The 15542-nt window shown below is 46.2% G+C and overlaps 2 protein-coding genes across 2 annotated transcripts; both read right to left on the bottom strand.

The window, feature by feature from the left end:
* Positions 1–11081: 11081 nt before the first annotated feature.
* On the bottom strand, positions 11082–11780 carry LOC125552709 (histone H3.2). The gene has a single exon (XM_048716382.2). The coding sequence runs from the start codon at positions 11686–11688 to the stop codon at positions 11278–11280; it is 411 nt and encodes a 136-aa protein (XP_048572339.1). The 5' UTR covers positions 11689–11780; the 3' UTR covers positions 11082–11277.
* A 2170-nt stretch (positions 11781–13950) lies between these two features.
* On the bottom strand, positions 13951–15057 carry LOC125552699 (histone H2B.1-like). The gene has a single exon (XM_048716350.2). The coding sequence runs from the start codon at positions 14974–14976 to the stop codon at positions 14512–14514; it is 465 nt and encodes a 154-aa protein (XP_048572307.1). The 5' UTR covers positions 14977–15057; the 3' UTR covers positions 13951–14511.
* Positions 15058–15542: the final 485 nt, after the last annotated feature.

Raw genomic sequence — 15542 nt, 5'->3', positions numbered from 1 at the left:
ATCGAGGAGTATGGTGGAAGGGGGCACCGCACACGGCTAAGAAAATGATCACGAGGATCAACTTGTGTGTCTAGGGGTGCCCCCTGCCCCCGTATATAAAGGAGCAAGGGGGGAGGCCGGCCGGCCCTAGGGCGTGCCAAGGAGGAGTCCCCCTCCTAGTAGGAGTAGGACTCCCCTCTTTCCTACTCCTACTAGGAGGGGGAAAGGAAGGGGGAGAGGGAGAAGGAAAAGGGGCCGCCGCCCCCCCTCTCCTAGTCCAATTCGGACCAAAGGGGGAGGGGGGCGCGGACCACCCTGGCCGCCCCTCTCTCTCTCTACTAGGGCCCATAAGGCCCATTACTTCTCCCGGGGGGTCCGGTAACCCTCTGGCACTCCGGTTTTCTCCGAAATCACCCGGAACACTTCCGGTGTCCGAATATAGCCGTCCAATATATCAATCTTTATGTCTCGACCATTTTGAGACTCCTCGTCATGTCCGTGGTCACATCCGGGACTCCGAACTAACTTCGGTACATCAAAACTCATAAACTCATAATATAACTGTCATCGAAACCTTAAGCGTGCGGACCCTACGGGTTCGAGAACAATGTAGACATGACCGAGACACGTCTCCGGTCAATAACCAATAGTGGAACCTGGATGCTCATATTGGCTCCCACATATTCTACGAAGATCTTTATCGGTCAGACCGCATAACAACATACGTTGTTCCCTTTGTCATCGGTATGTTACTTGCCCGAGATTCGATCGTCAGTATCTCAATACCTAGTTCAATCTCGTTACCGGCAAGTCTCTTTACTCGTTTCTTAATACATCATCTCGCAACTAACTCATTAGTTGCAATGCTTGCAAGGCTTATGTGATGTGCATTACCGAGAGGGCCCAGAGATACCTCTCGGACAATCGGAGTGACAAATCCTAATCTCGAAATACGCCAACCCAACATTTACCTTTGGAGACACATGTAGAGCTCCTTTATAATCACCCAGTTATGTTGTGACGTTTGGTAGCACACAAAGTGTTCCTCCGGCAAACGGGAGTTGCATAATCTCATAGTCATAGGAACATGTATAAGTCATGAAGAAAGCAATAGCAACATACTAAATGATCGGGTGCTAAGCTAATGGAATGGGTCATGTCAATCACATCATTCTCCTAATAATGTGATCCCGTTAATCAAATGACAACACATGTCTATGGTTAGGAAACATAACCATCTTTGATTAACGAGCCAGTCAAGTAGAGGCATACTAGTGACGTTTAGTTTGTCTATGTATTCACACAAGTATTATGTTTCCGGATAATACAATTCTAGCATGAACAATAAACATTTATCATGATATAAGGAAATAAAATAATAACTTTATTATTGCCTCTAGGGCATATTTCCTTCAATCTCCCACTTGCACTAGAGTTAATAATCTAGATTACACAGTAATGATTCTAACACCCATGGAGCTTTGGTGTTGATCATGTTTTGCTCGTGGAAGAGGCTTAGTCAATGGGTCTGCTACATTCAGATCCGTATGTATCTTGCAAATCTCTATGTCTCCCACCTGGACTAGATCCCGGATGGAATTGAAGCGTCTCTTGATGTGCTTGGTTCTCTTGTGAAATCTGGATACCTTTGCCAAGGCAATTGCACCAGTATTGTCACAAAAGATTTTCATTGGACCCAATGCACTAGGTATGACACCTAGATCGGATATGAACTCCTTCATCCAGACTCCTTCGTTTGCTGCTTCCGAAGCAGCTATGTACTCCGCTTCACATGTAGATCCCGCCACAACGCTTTGTTTAGAACTGCACCAACTGATAGGTCCACCGTTTAATGTAAACAAGTATCCGGTTTGCGATTTAGAATCGTCCGGATCAGTGTCAAAGCTTGCATCAACGTAACCATTTACGATGAGCTCTTTGTCACCTCCATATATGAGAAACATATCCTTAGTCCTTTTTCAGGTATTTCAGGATGTTCTTGACCGTTGTCCAGTGATCCACTCCTGTATTACTTTGGTACCTCCCTGCTAGACTTATAGCAAGACACACATCAGGTCTGGTACACAGCAGTGCATACATGATAGAGCCTATGGCTGAAGCATAGGGAACATCTTTCATTTTCTCTCTATCTTCTGTATTGGTCGGGCATTGAGTCTTACTCAATTTCACACCTTGTAACACAGGCAAGAATCCTTTCTTTTCTTGATCCATTTTGAACTTCTTCAAAACTTTGTCAAGGTATGTGCTTTGTGAAAGTCCAATTAAGCGTCTTGATCTATCTCTATAGATCTTAATGCCCAATATGTAAGCAGCTTCACTGAGGTCTTTCATTGAAAAACTCTTATTCAAGTATCCCTTTATGCTATCCAGAAATTCTATATCATTTCCGATTAGTAATATGTCATCTACATATAATATCAGAAATGCTACAGAGCTCCCACTCACTTTCTTGTAAATACAGGCTTCTCCAAAAGTCTGTACAAAACCAAATTCTTTGATCACACTATCAAAGCGTTTATTCCAACTCCGAGAGACTTGCACCAGTCCATAAATGGATCGCTGGAGCTTGCACACTTTGTTAGCTCCCTTTGGATCGACAAAACCTTCCGGCTGCATCATATACAACTCTTCTTCCAGAAGTCCATTCAGGAATGCAGTTTTGACATCCATCTGCCAAATTTCATAATCATAAAATGCGGCAATTGCTAACATGATTCGGACAGACTTAAGCATCTCTACGGGTGAGAAGGTCTCGTCGTAGTCAATCCCTTGAACTTGTCGAAAACCTTTTGCGACAAGTCGAGCTTTGTAGACAGTAAAATTACCGTCAGTGTCAATCTTCTTCTTGAAGATCCATTTATTTTCAATTGCTTGCCGATCATTGGGCAAGTCAACCAAAGTCCACACTTTGTTCTCATACATGGATCCCATCTCGGATTTCATGGCTTCAAGCCATTTTGCAGAATCTGGGCTCACCATCACTTCTTCATAGTTCGTAGGTTCATCATGATCTAGTAGCATGACTTCCAGAACAGGATTACCGTACCACTCTGGTGCGGATCTTACTCTGTTTGATCTACGAGGTTCAGTAGTATCTTGTTCTGAAGTTTCATGATCATCATCATTAGCTTCCTCACCAATTGGTGTAGGTGTCACAGAAACTGGTTTCTGTGATGTACTACTTTCCAATAAGGGAGCAGGTACAGTTACCTCATCAAGTTCTACTTTCCTCCCACTCACTTCTTTCGAGAGAAACTCCTTCTCTAGAAAGTTTCTGAATTTAGCAACAAAAGTCTTGCCTTCGGATCTGTGATAGAAGGTGTATCCAATAGTTTCCTTTGGATATCCTATGAAGACACTTTTCTCCGATTTGGGTTCGAGCTTATCAGGTTGAAGCTTTTTCACATAAGCATCGCAGCCCCAAACTTTCAGAAACGACAACTTTGGTTTCTTGGCAAACCACAGTTCATAAGGCGTCGTCTCAACGAATTTTGATGGTGCCCTATTTAACGTGAATGCGGCCGTCTCTAGAGCATAACCCCAAAACGATAGCGGTAAATCAGTAAGAGACATCATAGATCGCACCATATCAAGTAAAATACGATTACGACGTTTGGACACACCATTACGCTTTGGTGTTCCGGGTGGCGTGAGTTGTGAAACTATTCCGCATTGTTTCAAATGTACACCAAACTCGTAACTCAAATATTCTCCTCCACGATCAGATCGTAGGAATTTTATTTTCTTGTTACGATGATTTTCAAATTCACTCTGAAATTCTTTGAACTTTTCAAATGTTTCAGACTTATGTTTCATTAAGTAGATATACCCATATCTGCTTAAGTCATCTGTGAAGGTGAGAAAATAACGATATCCGCCACGAGCCTCAACATTCATCGGACCACATACATCTGTATGTATGATTTCCAACAAATCTGTTGCTCTCTCCATAGTACCGGAGAACGGTGTTTTTGTCATCTTACCCATAAGGCACGGTTCGCAAATACCAAGTGATTCATAATCAAGTGGTTCCAAAAGTCCATCGGTATGGAGTTTCTTCATGCACTTTATACCGATATGACCTAAACGGCAGTGCCATAAATAAGTTGCACTATCATTATCAACTCTGCATCTTTTGTATGAATATGTGTGTCACTACTATCGAGATTTAATAAGAATAGACCATTCTTCATGGGTGCATGACCATAAAAGATTTTACTCATATAAATAGAACAACCATTATTCTCTGATTTAAATGAATAACTGTCTCGCATCAAACAAGATCTAGATATAATGTTCATGCTCAATGCTGGCACCAAATAACAATTATTTACGTCTAATACTAATTCCGAAGGTAGATGTAGAGGTAGCGTGTCGACCGCGATCACATCGACTTTGGAACCATTTCCCACGCGCATCGTCACCTCGTCCTTAGCCAATCTTCGCTTAATCCGTAGTCCCTGTTTCGAGTTGCAAATGTTAGCAACAGAACCAGTATCAAATACCCAGGTGCTACTGCGAGCATTAGTAAGGTACACATCAATAACATGTATATCGCATATACCTTTGTTCACCATGCCATCCTTCTTATCCGCCAAATACTTGGGGCAGTTTCGCTTCTAGTGACCAGTCCGCTTGCAGTAGAAGCATTCAGTTTCAGGCTTAGGTCCAGATTTGGGTTTCTTCTCTTGAGCAGCAACTTGCTTGCTGTTCTTTTTGAAGTTCCCCTTCTTCTTCCCTTTGCCCTTTTTTCTTGAAACTAGTGGTCTTGTTGACCATCAACACTTGATGCTCCTTCTTGATTTCTACCTCCGCAGCTTTCAGCATTGCGAAGAGCTCGGGAATAGTCTTATTCATCCCTTGCATATTATAGTTCATCACGAAGCTCTTGTAGCTAGGTGGCAGTGATTGGAGAATTCTGTCAATGACGCAATCATTTGGAAGATTAACTCCCAATTGAATCAAGTGATTATTATACCTAGACATTTTGAGTATATGCTCACTGACAGAACTATTCTCCTCCATCTTGCAGCTATAGAACTTATTGGAGACTTCATATCTCTCAATCCGGGCATTTGCTTGAAATATTAACTTCAACTCCTGCAACATCTCATATGCTCCATGACGTTCAAAACGTCATTGAAGCCCCGATTCTAAGCTGTAAAGCATGGCACACTGAACTATCGAGTAGTCATCAGCTTTGCTCTGCCAGACGTTCATAACATCGGGTGTTGCTCCAGCAGCAGGCCTGGCACCCAGCGGTGCTTCCAGGACGTAATTCTTCTGTGCAGCAATGAGGATAATCCTCAAGTTACGGACACAGTCCGTGTAATTGCTACCATCATCTTTCAACTTTGCTTTCTCAAGGAACGCATTAAAATTCAATGGAACAACAGCACAGGCCATCTATCTACAATCAAACATAAACAAGCGAGATACTATCAGGTACTAAGTTCATGATAAATTTAAGTTCAATTAATCATATTACTAAAGAACTCCCACTTAGATAGACATCCCTCTAATCCTCTAAGTGATCACGTGATCCAAATCAACTAAACCATGTCCGATCATCACGTGAGATGGAGTAGTTTCATTGGTGAACATAACTATGTTGATCATATCTACTATATGATTCACGCTCGACCTTTCGGTCTCCATGTTCCGAGGCCATATCTGTATATGCTTGGCTCGTCAAGTATAACCTGAGTATTCCGCGTGTGCAACTGTTTTGCACCCGTTGTATTTGAACGTAGAGCCTATCACACCCAATCATCACGTGGTGTCTCAGCACGAAGAACTTTCACAACGGTGCATACTCAGGGAGAACACTTCTTGATAATTAGTGAGAGATCATCTTAAAATGCTACCGTCAATCAAAGCAAGATAAGATGCATAAAATATAAACATCACATGCAATCAATATAAGTGATATGATATGGCCATCATCATCTTGTGCTTGTGATCTCCATCTTCGAAGCACCGTCATGATCACCATCATCACCGGTGCGACACCTTGATCACCATCGTACCATCGTTGTCGTCTCGCCAATCTTATGCTTACACGACTATCGCTACCGCTTAGTGATAAAGTAAAGTATTACAGCGCAATTGCATTGCATACAATAAAGCGACAAGCATATGGCTCCTGCCAGTTGCCGATAACTCAGTTACAAAACATGATCATCTCATACAATAAAATTTAGCATCATGTCTTGACCATATCACATCACAACATGCCCTGCAAAAACAAGTTAGACGTCCTCTACTTTGTTGTTGCAAGTTTTACCTGGCTGCTACGGGCTTAGCAAGAACCGTTCTTACCTACGCATCAAAACCACAATGATAGTTTGTCAAGTTGGTGTTGTTTTAACCTTCGCAAGGACCGGGCGTAGCCACACTCGGTTCAACTAAAGTTGGAGAAACTGACACCCGCCAGCCACCTGTGTGCAAAGCACGTCGGTAGAACCAGTCTCGCGTAAGTGTACGCGTAATGTCGGTCCGGGCCGCTTCATCCAACAATACCGCCGAACCAAAGTATGACATGGTGGTAAGCAGTATGACTTATATCGCCCACAACTCACTTGTGTTCTACTCGTCCAAAACATCAACGCATAAAACCTAGGCTCGGATGCCACTGTTGGGGAACGTAGTAATTTCAAAATTTTCCTACGCACACGCAAGATCATGGTGATGCATAGCAACGAGAGGGGAGAGTGTGATCTACGTACCCTCGTAGACCGACAGCAGAAGCGTTATGACAACACGGTTGATGTAGTCGTACGTCTTCACGGCCCGACCGATCAAGCACCGAAACTACGCACCTCCGAGTTTTAGCACACGTTCAGCTCGATGACGATCCCCGGACTCCGATCCAGCAAAGTGTCGGGGAAGAGTTCCGTCATCACGACGGCGTGGTGATGATCTTGATGTTCTACTGTCGCAGGGCTTCGCCTAAGCACCGCTACAATATTATCGAGGAGTATGGTGGAAGGGGGCACCGCACACGGCTAAGAAAACGATCACGAGGATCAACTTGTGTGTCTAGGGGTGCCCCCTTCCCCCGTATATAAAGGAGCAAGGGGGGAGGCCGGCTGGCCCTAGGGCGCGCCAAGGAGGAGGAGTCCTCCTCCTAGTAGGAGTAGGACTCCCCTCTTTCCTACTACTAGAAGGGGGAAAGGAAGGGGGAGAGGGAGAAGGAAAGGGGGGCGCCGCCCCCCTCTCCTAGTCCAATTCGGACCAGAGGGGGAGGGGGCACGCGGCCCACCCTGGCCCATAAGGCCCATTAGTTCTCCCGGGGGGGTTCCGGTTACCCTCCGGCACTCCGGTTTTTTCTGAAATCACCCGGAACACTTCCGGTGTCCGAATATAGCCGTTCAATATATCAATCTTTATGTCTCGACCATTTCGAGACTCCTCATCATGTTCGTGATCACATCCGGGACTCCGAACTAACTTCGGTACATCAAAACTCATAAACTCATAATATAACTGTCATCGAAACCTTAAGCGTGCGGACCCTACGGGTTCGAGAACAATGTAGACATGACCGAGACACGTCTCCGGTCAATAACCAATAGCAGAACCTGGATGCTCATATTAGCTCCCACATATTCTACGAAGATCTTTATCGGTCAGACCGCATAACAACATACGTTGTTCCCTTTGTCATCGGTATGTTACTTGCCCGAGATTCGATCGTCGGTATCTCAATACCTAGTTCAATCTCGTTACCGGCAAGTCTCTTTACTCGTTTCTTAATACATCATCTCGCAACTAACTCATTAGTTGCAATGCTTGCAAGGCTTATGTGATGTGCATTACCGAGAGGGCCCAGAGATACCTCTCCGACAATCGGAGTGACAAATCCTAATCTCGAAATACGCCAACCCAACATTTACCTTTGGAGACACCTGTAGAGCTCCTTTATAATCACCCAGTTACGTTGTGACGTTTGGTAGCACACAAAGTGTTCCTTCGGCAAACGGGAGTTGCATAATCTCATAGTCATAGGAACATGTATAAGTCATGAAGAAAGCAATAGCAACGTACTAAACGATCGGGTGCTAAGCTAATGGAATGGGTCATGTCAATCACATCATTCTCCTAATAATGTGATCCCGTTAATCAAATGACAACACATATCTATGGTTAGGAAACATAACCATCTTTGATTAACGAGCTAGTCAAGTAGAGGCATACTAGTGACGTTTAGTTTGTCTATGTATTCACACAAGTATTATGTTTCCGGATAATACAATTCTAGCATGAACAATAAACATTTATCATGATATAAGGAAATAAAATAATAACTTTATTATTGCCTCTAGGGCATATTTCCTTCAGCACCGACATGTTGACGCGCTGCCTCGGCCAGAAAGCTGGCGACGGCGAAGGCGGGAGAAACTCCAGGGGAGAAGGAATGGCGAACGACTTGCCCTCGGCCTTGCTGCTGCCAGCGCCGGAGAAGAGCCCCATCTGTGGTGGCTGGGGTGGCTAGGGTTTGCCGGCGACGAGGGGGCGAGTGTGGCTAGATGGGGACGGGAGCTGGCTGGAAGCGGGTGAGGACGGCCCCGCCGCACGGTCGGCTTAAAAAAGGACGACCGCCGTCACTGACGCGTGGGTCCGAGGTCATAAATTAAGCTGACCAAGTAGGCAGCGGGTAGTTGGACGACCGCCAGGTGGGACGCAACGAACACCAAGAAGGCCTGCGTGGCGTCCGTTCCGCGTCCACGCCGATGCATTTAGGACCGCAAATGCGTCGGCGCAGACGCGAAGCGGACTCGATTTGGGTTTGGGTCGGTGCGTTGGGCCTCCTTTTTTGTCCGCGCCAACCCAAACGGATGTGATGGACGAAATACGTCGCCTCGTTGGAGTTGCTCTAAAGGCTCAATAATACATGACACATTACGTCAATCATCCCTCCCTATCCCTTCTAACAATAACAAACCCCTGCAAGTAACCGATAACTGCTACTCCCTTCGTTCTAAATTACTTGTCGCATGCATGGATGTATCTAAATGTATTTTAGTTTCAAATACATTCATTTCTGCTACGAGTAATTTGGAACGGAGGGAGTAGCTAATCCGGCTTAGGTGAAGGCGGTGGAAGTGATCCTTGAACTGTTCCACTTGCTATGCTCGGCCTTCCCACTTGATGAAGAGATTGCTGATCTTCTGTTGTACTTCCTCTGTTCGGAATTACTTGTCGCGGAAATGGATGTATCTAGACGTATTTTAGTTCTAGATACATTCATTTTCAAGACAAGTAATTCCGAACGGAGGGAGTACTACCAAATCGAGCGCGTCGAAACGGTCCGCCAAGAACTTGATCTCGGCGAGCAGCTTCTCTTCTACGTTTCCAATCCCAGCAACGATGTACTGCGACTAGGCGCTGGTCTTGAACCACCAAGTTGTGGCGATCAGACGAACTCAGGATTCCCTCCTTTCCTCGCTTCCCTCGCTCGACATGTACTTCTTCAGTTTCGTCAGTTAGCGACTGAACTTCTTAGCCTGCATCTCTGTTGCTCTCTGCCATGCTCTTCTCGATCCCCTCTACAGCTTATGCCCTTGTCACGCTGCTAGAGCTAGCTAGGAGTGTGACAATTAAACTGAGCTGGAGAATTTAAACGTCATGCTCGTCAGATACAATGCACCAATTCCAGCAAACAAAGTGCGGAAAATTGACATAACCAAGACATCACTGAAGCTGAAACCGGAGCAGTTTTGAAAACTTTTTCAGCAAGAGATCTAACCAGTCGGATAAACCACACCGTTTGCTGAAATCGTAAAAAGGGGCAGTGGTTTAAGCTCAGATTGGCCACTTCCCAAGTCCCACTGATGATGGCAATAAAATAGTAACATTAGATACTGCATCACAGCACAAACGATGAACATTACTACCAGAGCCCACAGGCTAACGAGAAGAAACTAGCACATCTCTACACCTTCATATCCGAAACCAGGAAACTGCAAGCAACTAGGCCGAGGTAGGCCTCGGCCCCCTCCTACAGCGCGTAGACGGCAGAGCTCTGGATAATGTGGTTTTCACAGCGAAGTTGCATTGAAGAGATGAGAGAACAGAAACAGAAAACCTTGGAGCAATAAGAAGCACAACGCCGACAGTTGAGCTAATGTTTGCTAGGTAGGTACTCCAGTAGCCATCGCCCGTCAGCCATAGATGATGCAGCAGCTGCTATGTACTACAATCCCGAACAAATGCTTGCTAACAAAACGAAAACTAGCATCACACCTTTTTGGTTCTGAAATGATGCAAATATATAGTACTAGTACATCCTATTACATAATGTTTCCTTTTTGGTTCTGAAATGATACAAAATATATAGATTTGGAAGGACTTGTATAGAGGGCTGATTTGAATGGCTATTAGTTTAGTCAACGCATAATAGTGTCGTAAGACTAGCGTCAGAAGTGGTTAAAAATATGTCAATCACACTGCTTTATAGTCAAGAAAATGAAGCCGTAATCTTACTTTTGCTAGTTCAGGAAAGGGAAATAGGGACTTCCAAAGATTAGATGACATAAGCATACAAATTGGCAGGCCTTGCTTTGCCAAGTTGCCATGTCACTCATAGGTTAAAGATGATCTCAGTACAAATGCAACAAGCAAGTAATATCAATAAGAAGCTGCCCAGTACAGCTACTGACCAAGGCACTAAGCCATCAATGAATTGAATGATTGTGGTAGATACAGCAAATGCAATGGTTCAAACTAACAGTACTCAACTTCAACAAAAAAAACTAACAGTACACTAACCTGGGACAGATTTTAGACAATTCAGATGTTTCAGTAACAAGATCAAATAATTTAGATCGGTGCACTAGCGTTCAAAGTATACAAGATTCGTTCCAAAGCACACACTAAACATGAGAGGGAACAAACTGAAAACTGGAGGAACAAAGCGCCACTTCATTGGGGCTTCAGGCTTAAAATCCAGGAAATACCAATCAACGCCATGGATAAAGCTAAGAAACCCCATTCGTTGATATTTCAGGTTTGAATCACGAAGCATGAAATTAAGATCTGAGGCCCGGAAACAGCAAAGCGCATCACGAAGCACAAAGTTAAGATCTGAGAGCCAACTTTCACATTGCTGATGGCAACAAGAGGGTAACATCAGACAGTACACACTAGAACATAACACAGCCATACTGGCACGAACGAGGGATCTTCCTACCACGATGCAAGATCAGACACATGCTAACGAGACGAAGCTAACATCTCTACACCAGTCTCCAGATCAGACAACTACGAGGCAACCTAGGCCCTCTCGCCACGGATGCGGCGGGCGAGCTGGATGTCCTTGGGCATGATGGTGACGCGCTTGGCGTGGATGGCGCAGAGGTTGGTGTCCTCGAACAGCCCCACGAGGTAGGCCTCGGCGGCCTCCTGGAGCGCGGACACGGCGGAGCTCTGGAAGCGGAGGTCGGTCTTGAAGTCCTGCGCGATCTCCCGCACCAGGCGCTGGAAGGGCAGCTTGCGGATGAGCAGCTCGGTGCTCTTCTGGTACTTGCGGATCTCCCGGAGCGCGACGGTGCCGGGGCGGAAGCGGTGCGGCTTCTTCACGCCGCCGGTGGCCGGGGCCGACTTGCGCGCCGCCTTGGTCGCCAGCTGCTTCCGCGGCGCCTTGCCGCCGGTGGACTTCCTCGCCGTCTGCTTCGTGCGGGCCATCGGGGCTGGCTGGTGGGCGCGGCGGACTCTCGGGGGTTGAGGAGGGGAACTGCTTGGGGGCTGGGAAGAGGATGAGGAAGACGGGGAGGGGATCCGGTGGTTTTAAGGAGCGGGAGGCGGCCGGTGGGCGCGAGTCTGGGGAAAATTTCGCGTTTCTGGGCGCGGTGTGCTTTGGGAGGGGGGAGGAGTTCCGAGCGTTGGATCTGCGGGAAATGGGTGGTGAGGATTTAGTTTCAGATGAGTCACGCGGATCGTGGGGGAGCGATCCGTGGCGCGCTGGTTTCTCGATTCTGATTGGCTCGGGCGTGGTGGAACTGTGGGCTGCGTAGACCCCTCTTTGGTTCTCTTTTTTTTTAGGTGTTCTTCGGTTCTCTGATGAGTGGTGTGATGGAGCACGGGCGGAAGCTGGGATATGTGACGCTGCATTTCTCCCTTTTCCAGTTTTACGCCAGAATTCAGACTGTGTTCTTGTGGTTTGCGATAGGAGCAAAATTTATCCATAGTATACTTAAACTTGAGTCGGCGTTTGACTTTGGTCATTGGATTTCACTATACTTTAAATACGGTCACTACACATGCTCTCGGTATTGTACATAGTCACTGTATAAGATACATTTCTATATGTTTTTCTTGCTTACGTGACCTTAATTTCCCAGTCAAGCCGATGACTGCTTTCGCAAAAAAAAAAACCGATGACTGCGCAGATAAGACCAGTGGACGGTGACCGAGGGGTCAACGGTATCGTCATCTAAATTACTAGGCCAAGTAGCAAACGATGACCTCGCACCGCCATCATCGTCCATGTCGTCGTAGTCGGCTTTGTCTGAGCCGTCATCGTCGCCGCCACACCGCTTGAGGATGGTGTCATGGCGTCCCTCATCGGTCGCGGTGTCGCGCTCGCCGTGCAGACGCATTTCTTCCTCCACCTTGCATCACCTCTCACCGACTTGTTGACGGACCGTGCGCTCAAACTCGACCATCCCAGCTTGGATGAGCTCGGCAACCCCACAATGGTCTTGGACGGATCAAGAGCCCAAGCCTCCGCAAGCACAGGGTCCACAAGCAAGCAGGTCGGCAGTAATTGGGTTTTCACGAACGCTATCGAACGATGCGCCCGGCCGCTCCCAGCGCGCCTCCACCTCGAACAGACATTTATTGTGTTGCATGAACTGCAAACTTAGAGGTAGTGGACATGGCTCTGCGAGAGCGGAGCCACCTCATACTTAACGGGCGGCGGGCGCGGTTGACCATGAGGCCGGATGCAACAAGCGTGAGCGCGTAAGGTGGTTGGCAGCACTTTGTCGGGAGGAAGAGGGAGAGGTGGCTGGGAGCGTGGGATTCCTCTTCATTGCGGATTTTAGTGAGGCTGACATGTGGGTCCCACCGGTTATAAAAACAGTCAAACTTAATTGTTCGATACAGTTTCCCCAGTCGTGTCCACTACCTCATCAGTGTTTTTTGAAACGGGAAACCAAGTTTGTGGTAGTCTTCGTCGAATTTTAAAAATAGATAGTTTTTAGAACCCTTGTCCTAATACTGATAGATTTATCTTTTATGCTATATACTCTCCCCTCCCTGACTCCACCATGCCACCTCAATATTCATATGTAAAAAAGATCACTTGCATATTCCTTAATTCAGTGTTATAGACTCCACTTGAACTTCATATTTGCTGCAAAAGCAGTAATGCAATTTCTACGAAACTTAATAGAGAGTACAATATTTTTTTTTTCTCCAGGAGTGTCTATGATGATCTATGTTCACCGAACAATTGTTAGCCAATGGACAGATGCATAACCAAATTGAACTATCTAAAATGAACTGTGCATATCTTGCTACCCATACTTAATTGTTTATCATGGATATGAAATTTTAGCACGATTATCATTAAAAAAATGCGCAATTTCTTTTAATGTGGCTATAACAATTGCCGCGGTTAAACAGGCGTGCCAGTACTTCTGAAGTGATGATGGAGGTGCACAGATTAGTTCGTTACTGCTATCCCAGATGCAGAACTGTACATAATACTGCCGTCTCAGGTCACAAACTTCTGAATTATTCAGTTCTGTGCGGATATTTCACATTCCATTTGAAGTCCAAACCCTACAAGCAGAACAGTCGCTAGATAAAAAATTAGAACTAGTCCATGATACCGGCACGCCAGGTCAACAACTACAGGTAGCAGACCATTGCTTGAATGGATTCACTAACAGTCCATAAAATTCAGAATTGTAACTTATGTTCGATAAACAGCAAGGGTACTAGAGATAACCAAATTTGCTTATAGGAACCAACTTCTGGATGATACTGATGCTGCAAATTACAGCAACTGTCAAACTTGACATTTTAATAGTGTCAACAAGGTGCTGCAAACATGCTGGCTAGATGATGATACTAATTGAAAAGCAATGCTAACTTCTAGCGTTACAAACCAAAAGCACGAGCAAGGCAAAATCATGGCGTTGATGTTGTTCATCATTACCTTGACATGAACACAGCGGTACTCATAAACTCATAACCTGAATTGTTGCAACCAATCCAATAAGTTTCAGAGAACTGAAACCTACCATTAACAATACAGATGTTCAGTCCAGTGGCACAGTTCGGTTCAGAAGAGCAGAAAAGCAAACAACAGTCAGATCATAAGCGACGCTGCTAAATCTCAGCTTGCAAAAGCGGCACCGTAAGGTTCATAATTCTGTTCTTACAGCGAACGAAGCATCGGTAAGCATTCAGCAACTCCCATCCAGCACTAGCACTACTTCTACTTGGCGATAACCGAAGTGAACAACCACATCTGGTACTAGATACAGGCAACGGAATCTAAGAGGAGGTGAACTTGGTGACGGCCTTGGTGCCCTCGGAGACGGCGTGCTTGGCGAGCTCCCCGGGGAGGACGAGGCGGACGGAGGTCTGGATCTCCCGGGAGGTGATGGTGGGCTTCTTGTTGTAGCGGGCGAGCTTGGCGGCCTCGCCGGCGAGCTTCTCGAAGATGTCGTTGATGAAGGAGTTCATGATGGACATGGCCTTGGAGGAGATGCCGATGTCGGGGTGCACCTGCTTCAGCACCTTGAAGATGTAGATCTTGTAGGTCTCCACGCTCTTCTTGCCCTTCTTCCGGCCCCTCTTCTCGCCGCCGCCCTCCTTGGAGGCGGTCTTCTTGCCCGCCGGCAGCCGCTTCTCGGCCTTGGGCTTCTTCCCGGCAGGGGTCTTCTCGGCCTTCTCCGCCGCGGGCTCCTCCTCCGCGGGCTTCTTCGCCGCCGGCTTCTTCTCCGCCTTGGGGGCCATCGCTGCTCCGGGAAGATGGGTGGGGATTGGGGGCTACGGTGGAGAGTTGTGTGCAGGGGAAGGTGGGTGGCGGATATGGAATTGGGGAAAGACGGAGCACGGTGCTGGGTTTATAGTGGGAGAGAGGTCACCGCTGATTGGTGGATTCGTGGGTGCCGCGGATCCGTGACATGGCATCGTATGAACCGTTCGTTCGATATTGCTTGCAACGATCCAGATTTGCTGCGGTGGGTATATAGCTTTTTTTAGGCTGGTCATAGTGGGGGAAAACTTAGACTAGTGTCATACCTTCATAGTACAAAGTATCTTAGGCTTTGTTTGGTTCCAAATAAGTCATCAACTTATAAGTCCAAAAGTGCAAAAAGTGACTTATTTTGCCAAACGGACCCAACTTATAAGTCACCCCAACTTATAAGTCATAAGTTGCTCCACCCCAACTTAAAACTTATAAGTCACCCCTTTTACATGGGTTCCATCACTTTTACATTAAAAAACAAGGTGGAAAAGTGTGCTCAGATGACTTATAAGTCAGATGACAACCAAACAAGCGTGACTTATAAGTCAGG

The sequence above is a fragment of the Triticum urartu genome, chromosome 4A, assembly GCF_056163025.1.
Source record: "Triticum urartu cultivar PI428250 chromosome 4A, HENAU_Tu73, whole genome shotgun sequence".
NCBI lineage: Eukaryota > Viridiplantae > Streptophyta > Magnoliopsida > Poales > Poaceae > Triticum > Triticum urartu.
Note: the sequence above shows the minus strand (reverse complement) of the source record. Positions and strands in the feature narration are given on the sequence as shown.

Excerpts from the sequence above, each read along its gene's own strand:
- LOC125552699 (XM_048716350.2), bottom strand. The coding sequence starts at position 14,976 with ATGGCCCCCAAGGCGGAGAAGAAGCCGGCGGCGAAGAAGCCCGCGGAG.
- LOC125552709 (XM_048716382.2), bottom strand. The coding sequence starts at position 11,688 with ATGGCCCGCACGAAGCAGACGGCGAGGAAGTCCACCGGCGGCAAGGCG.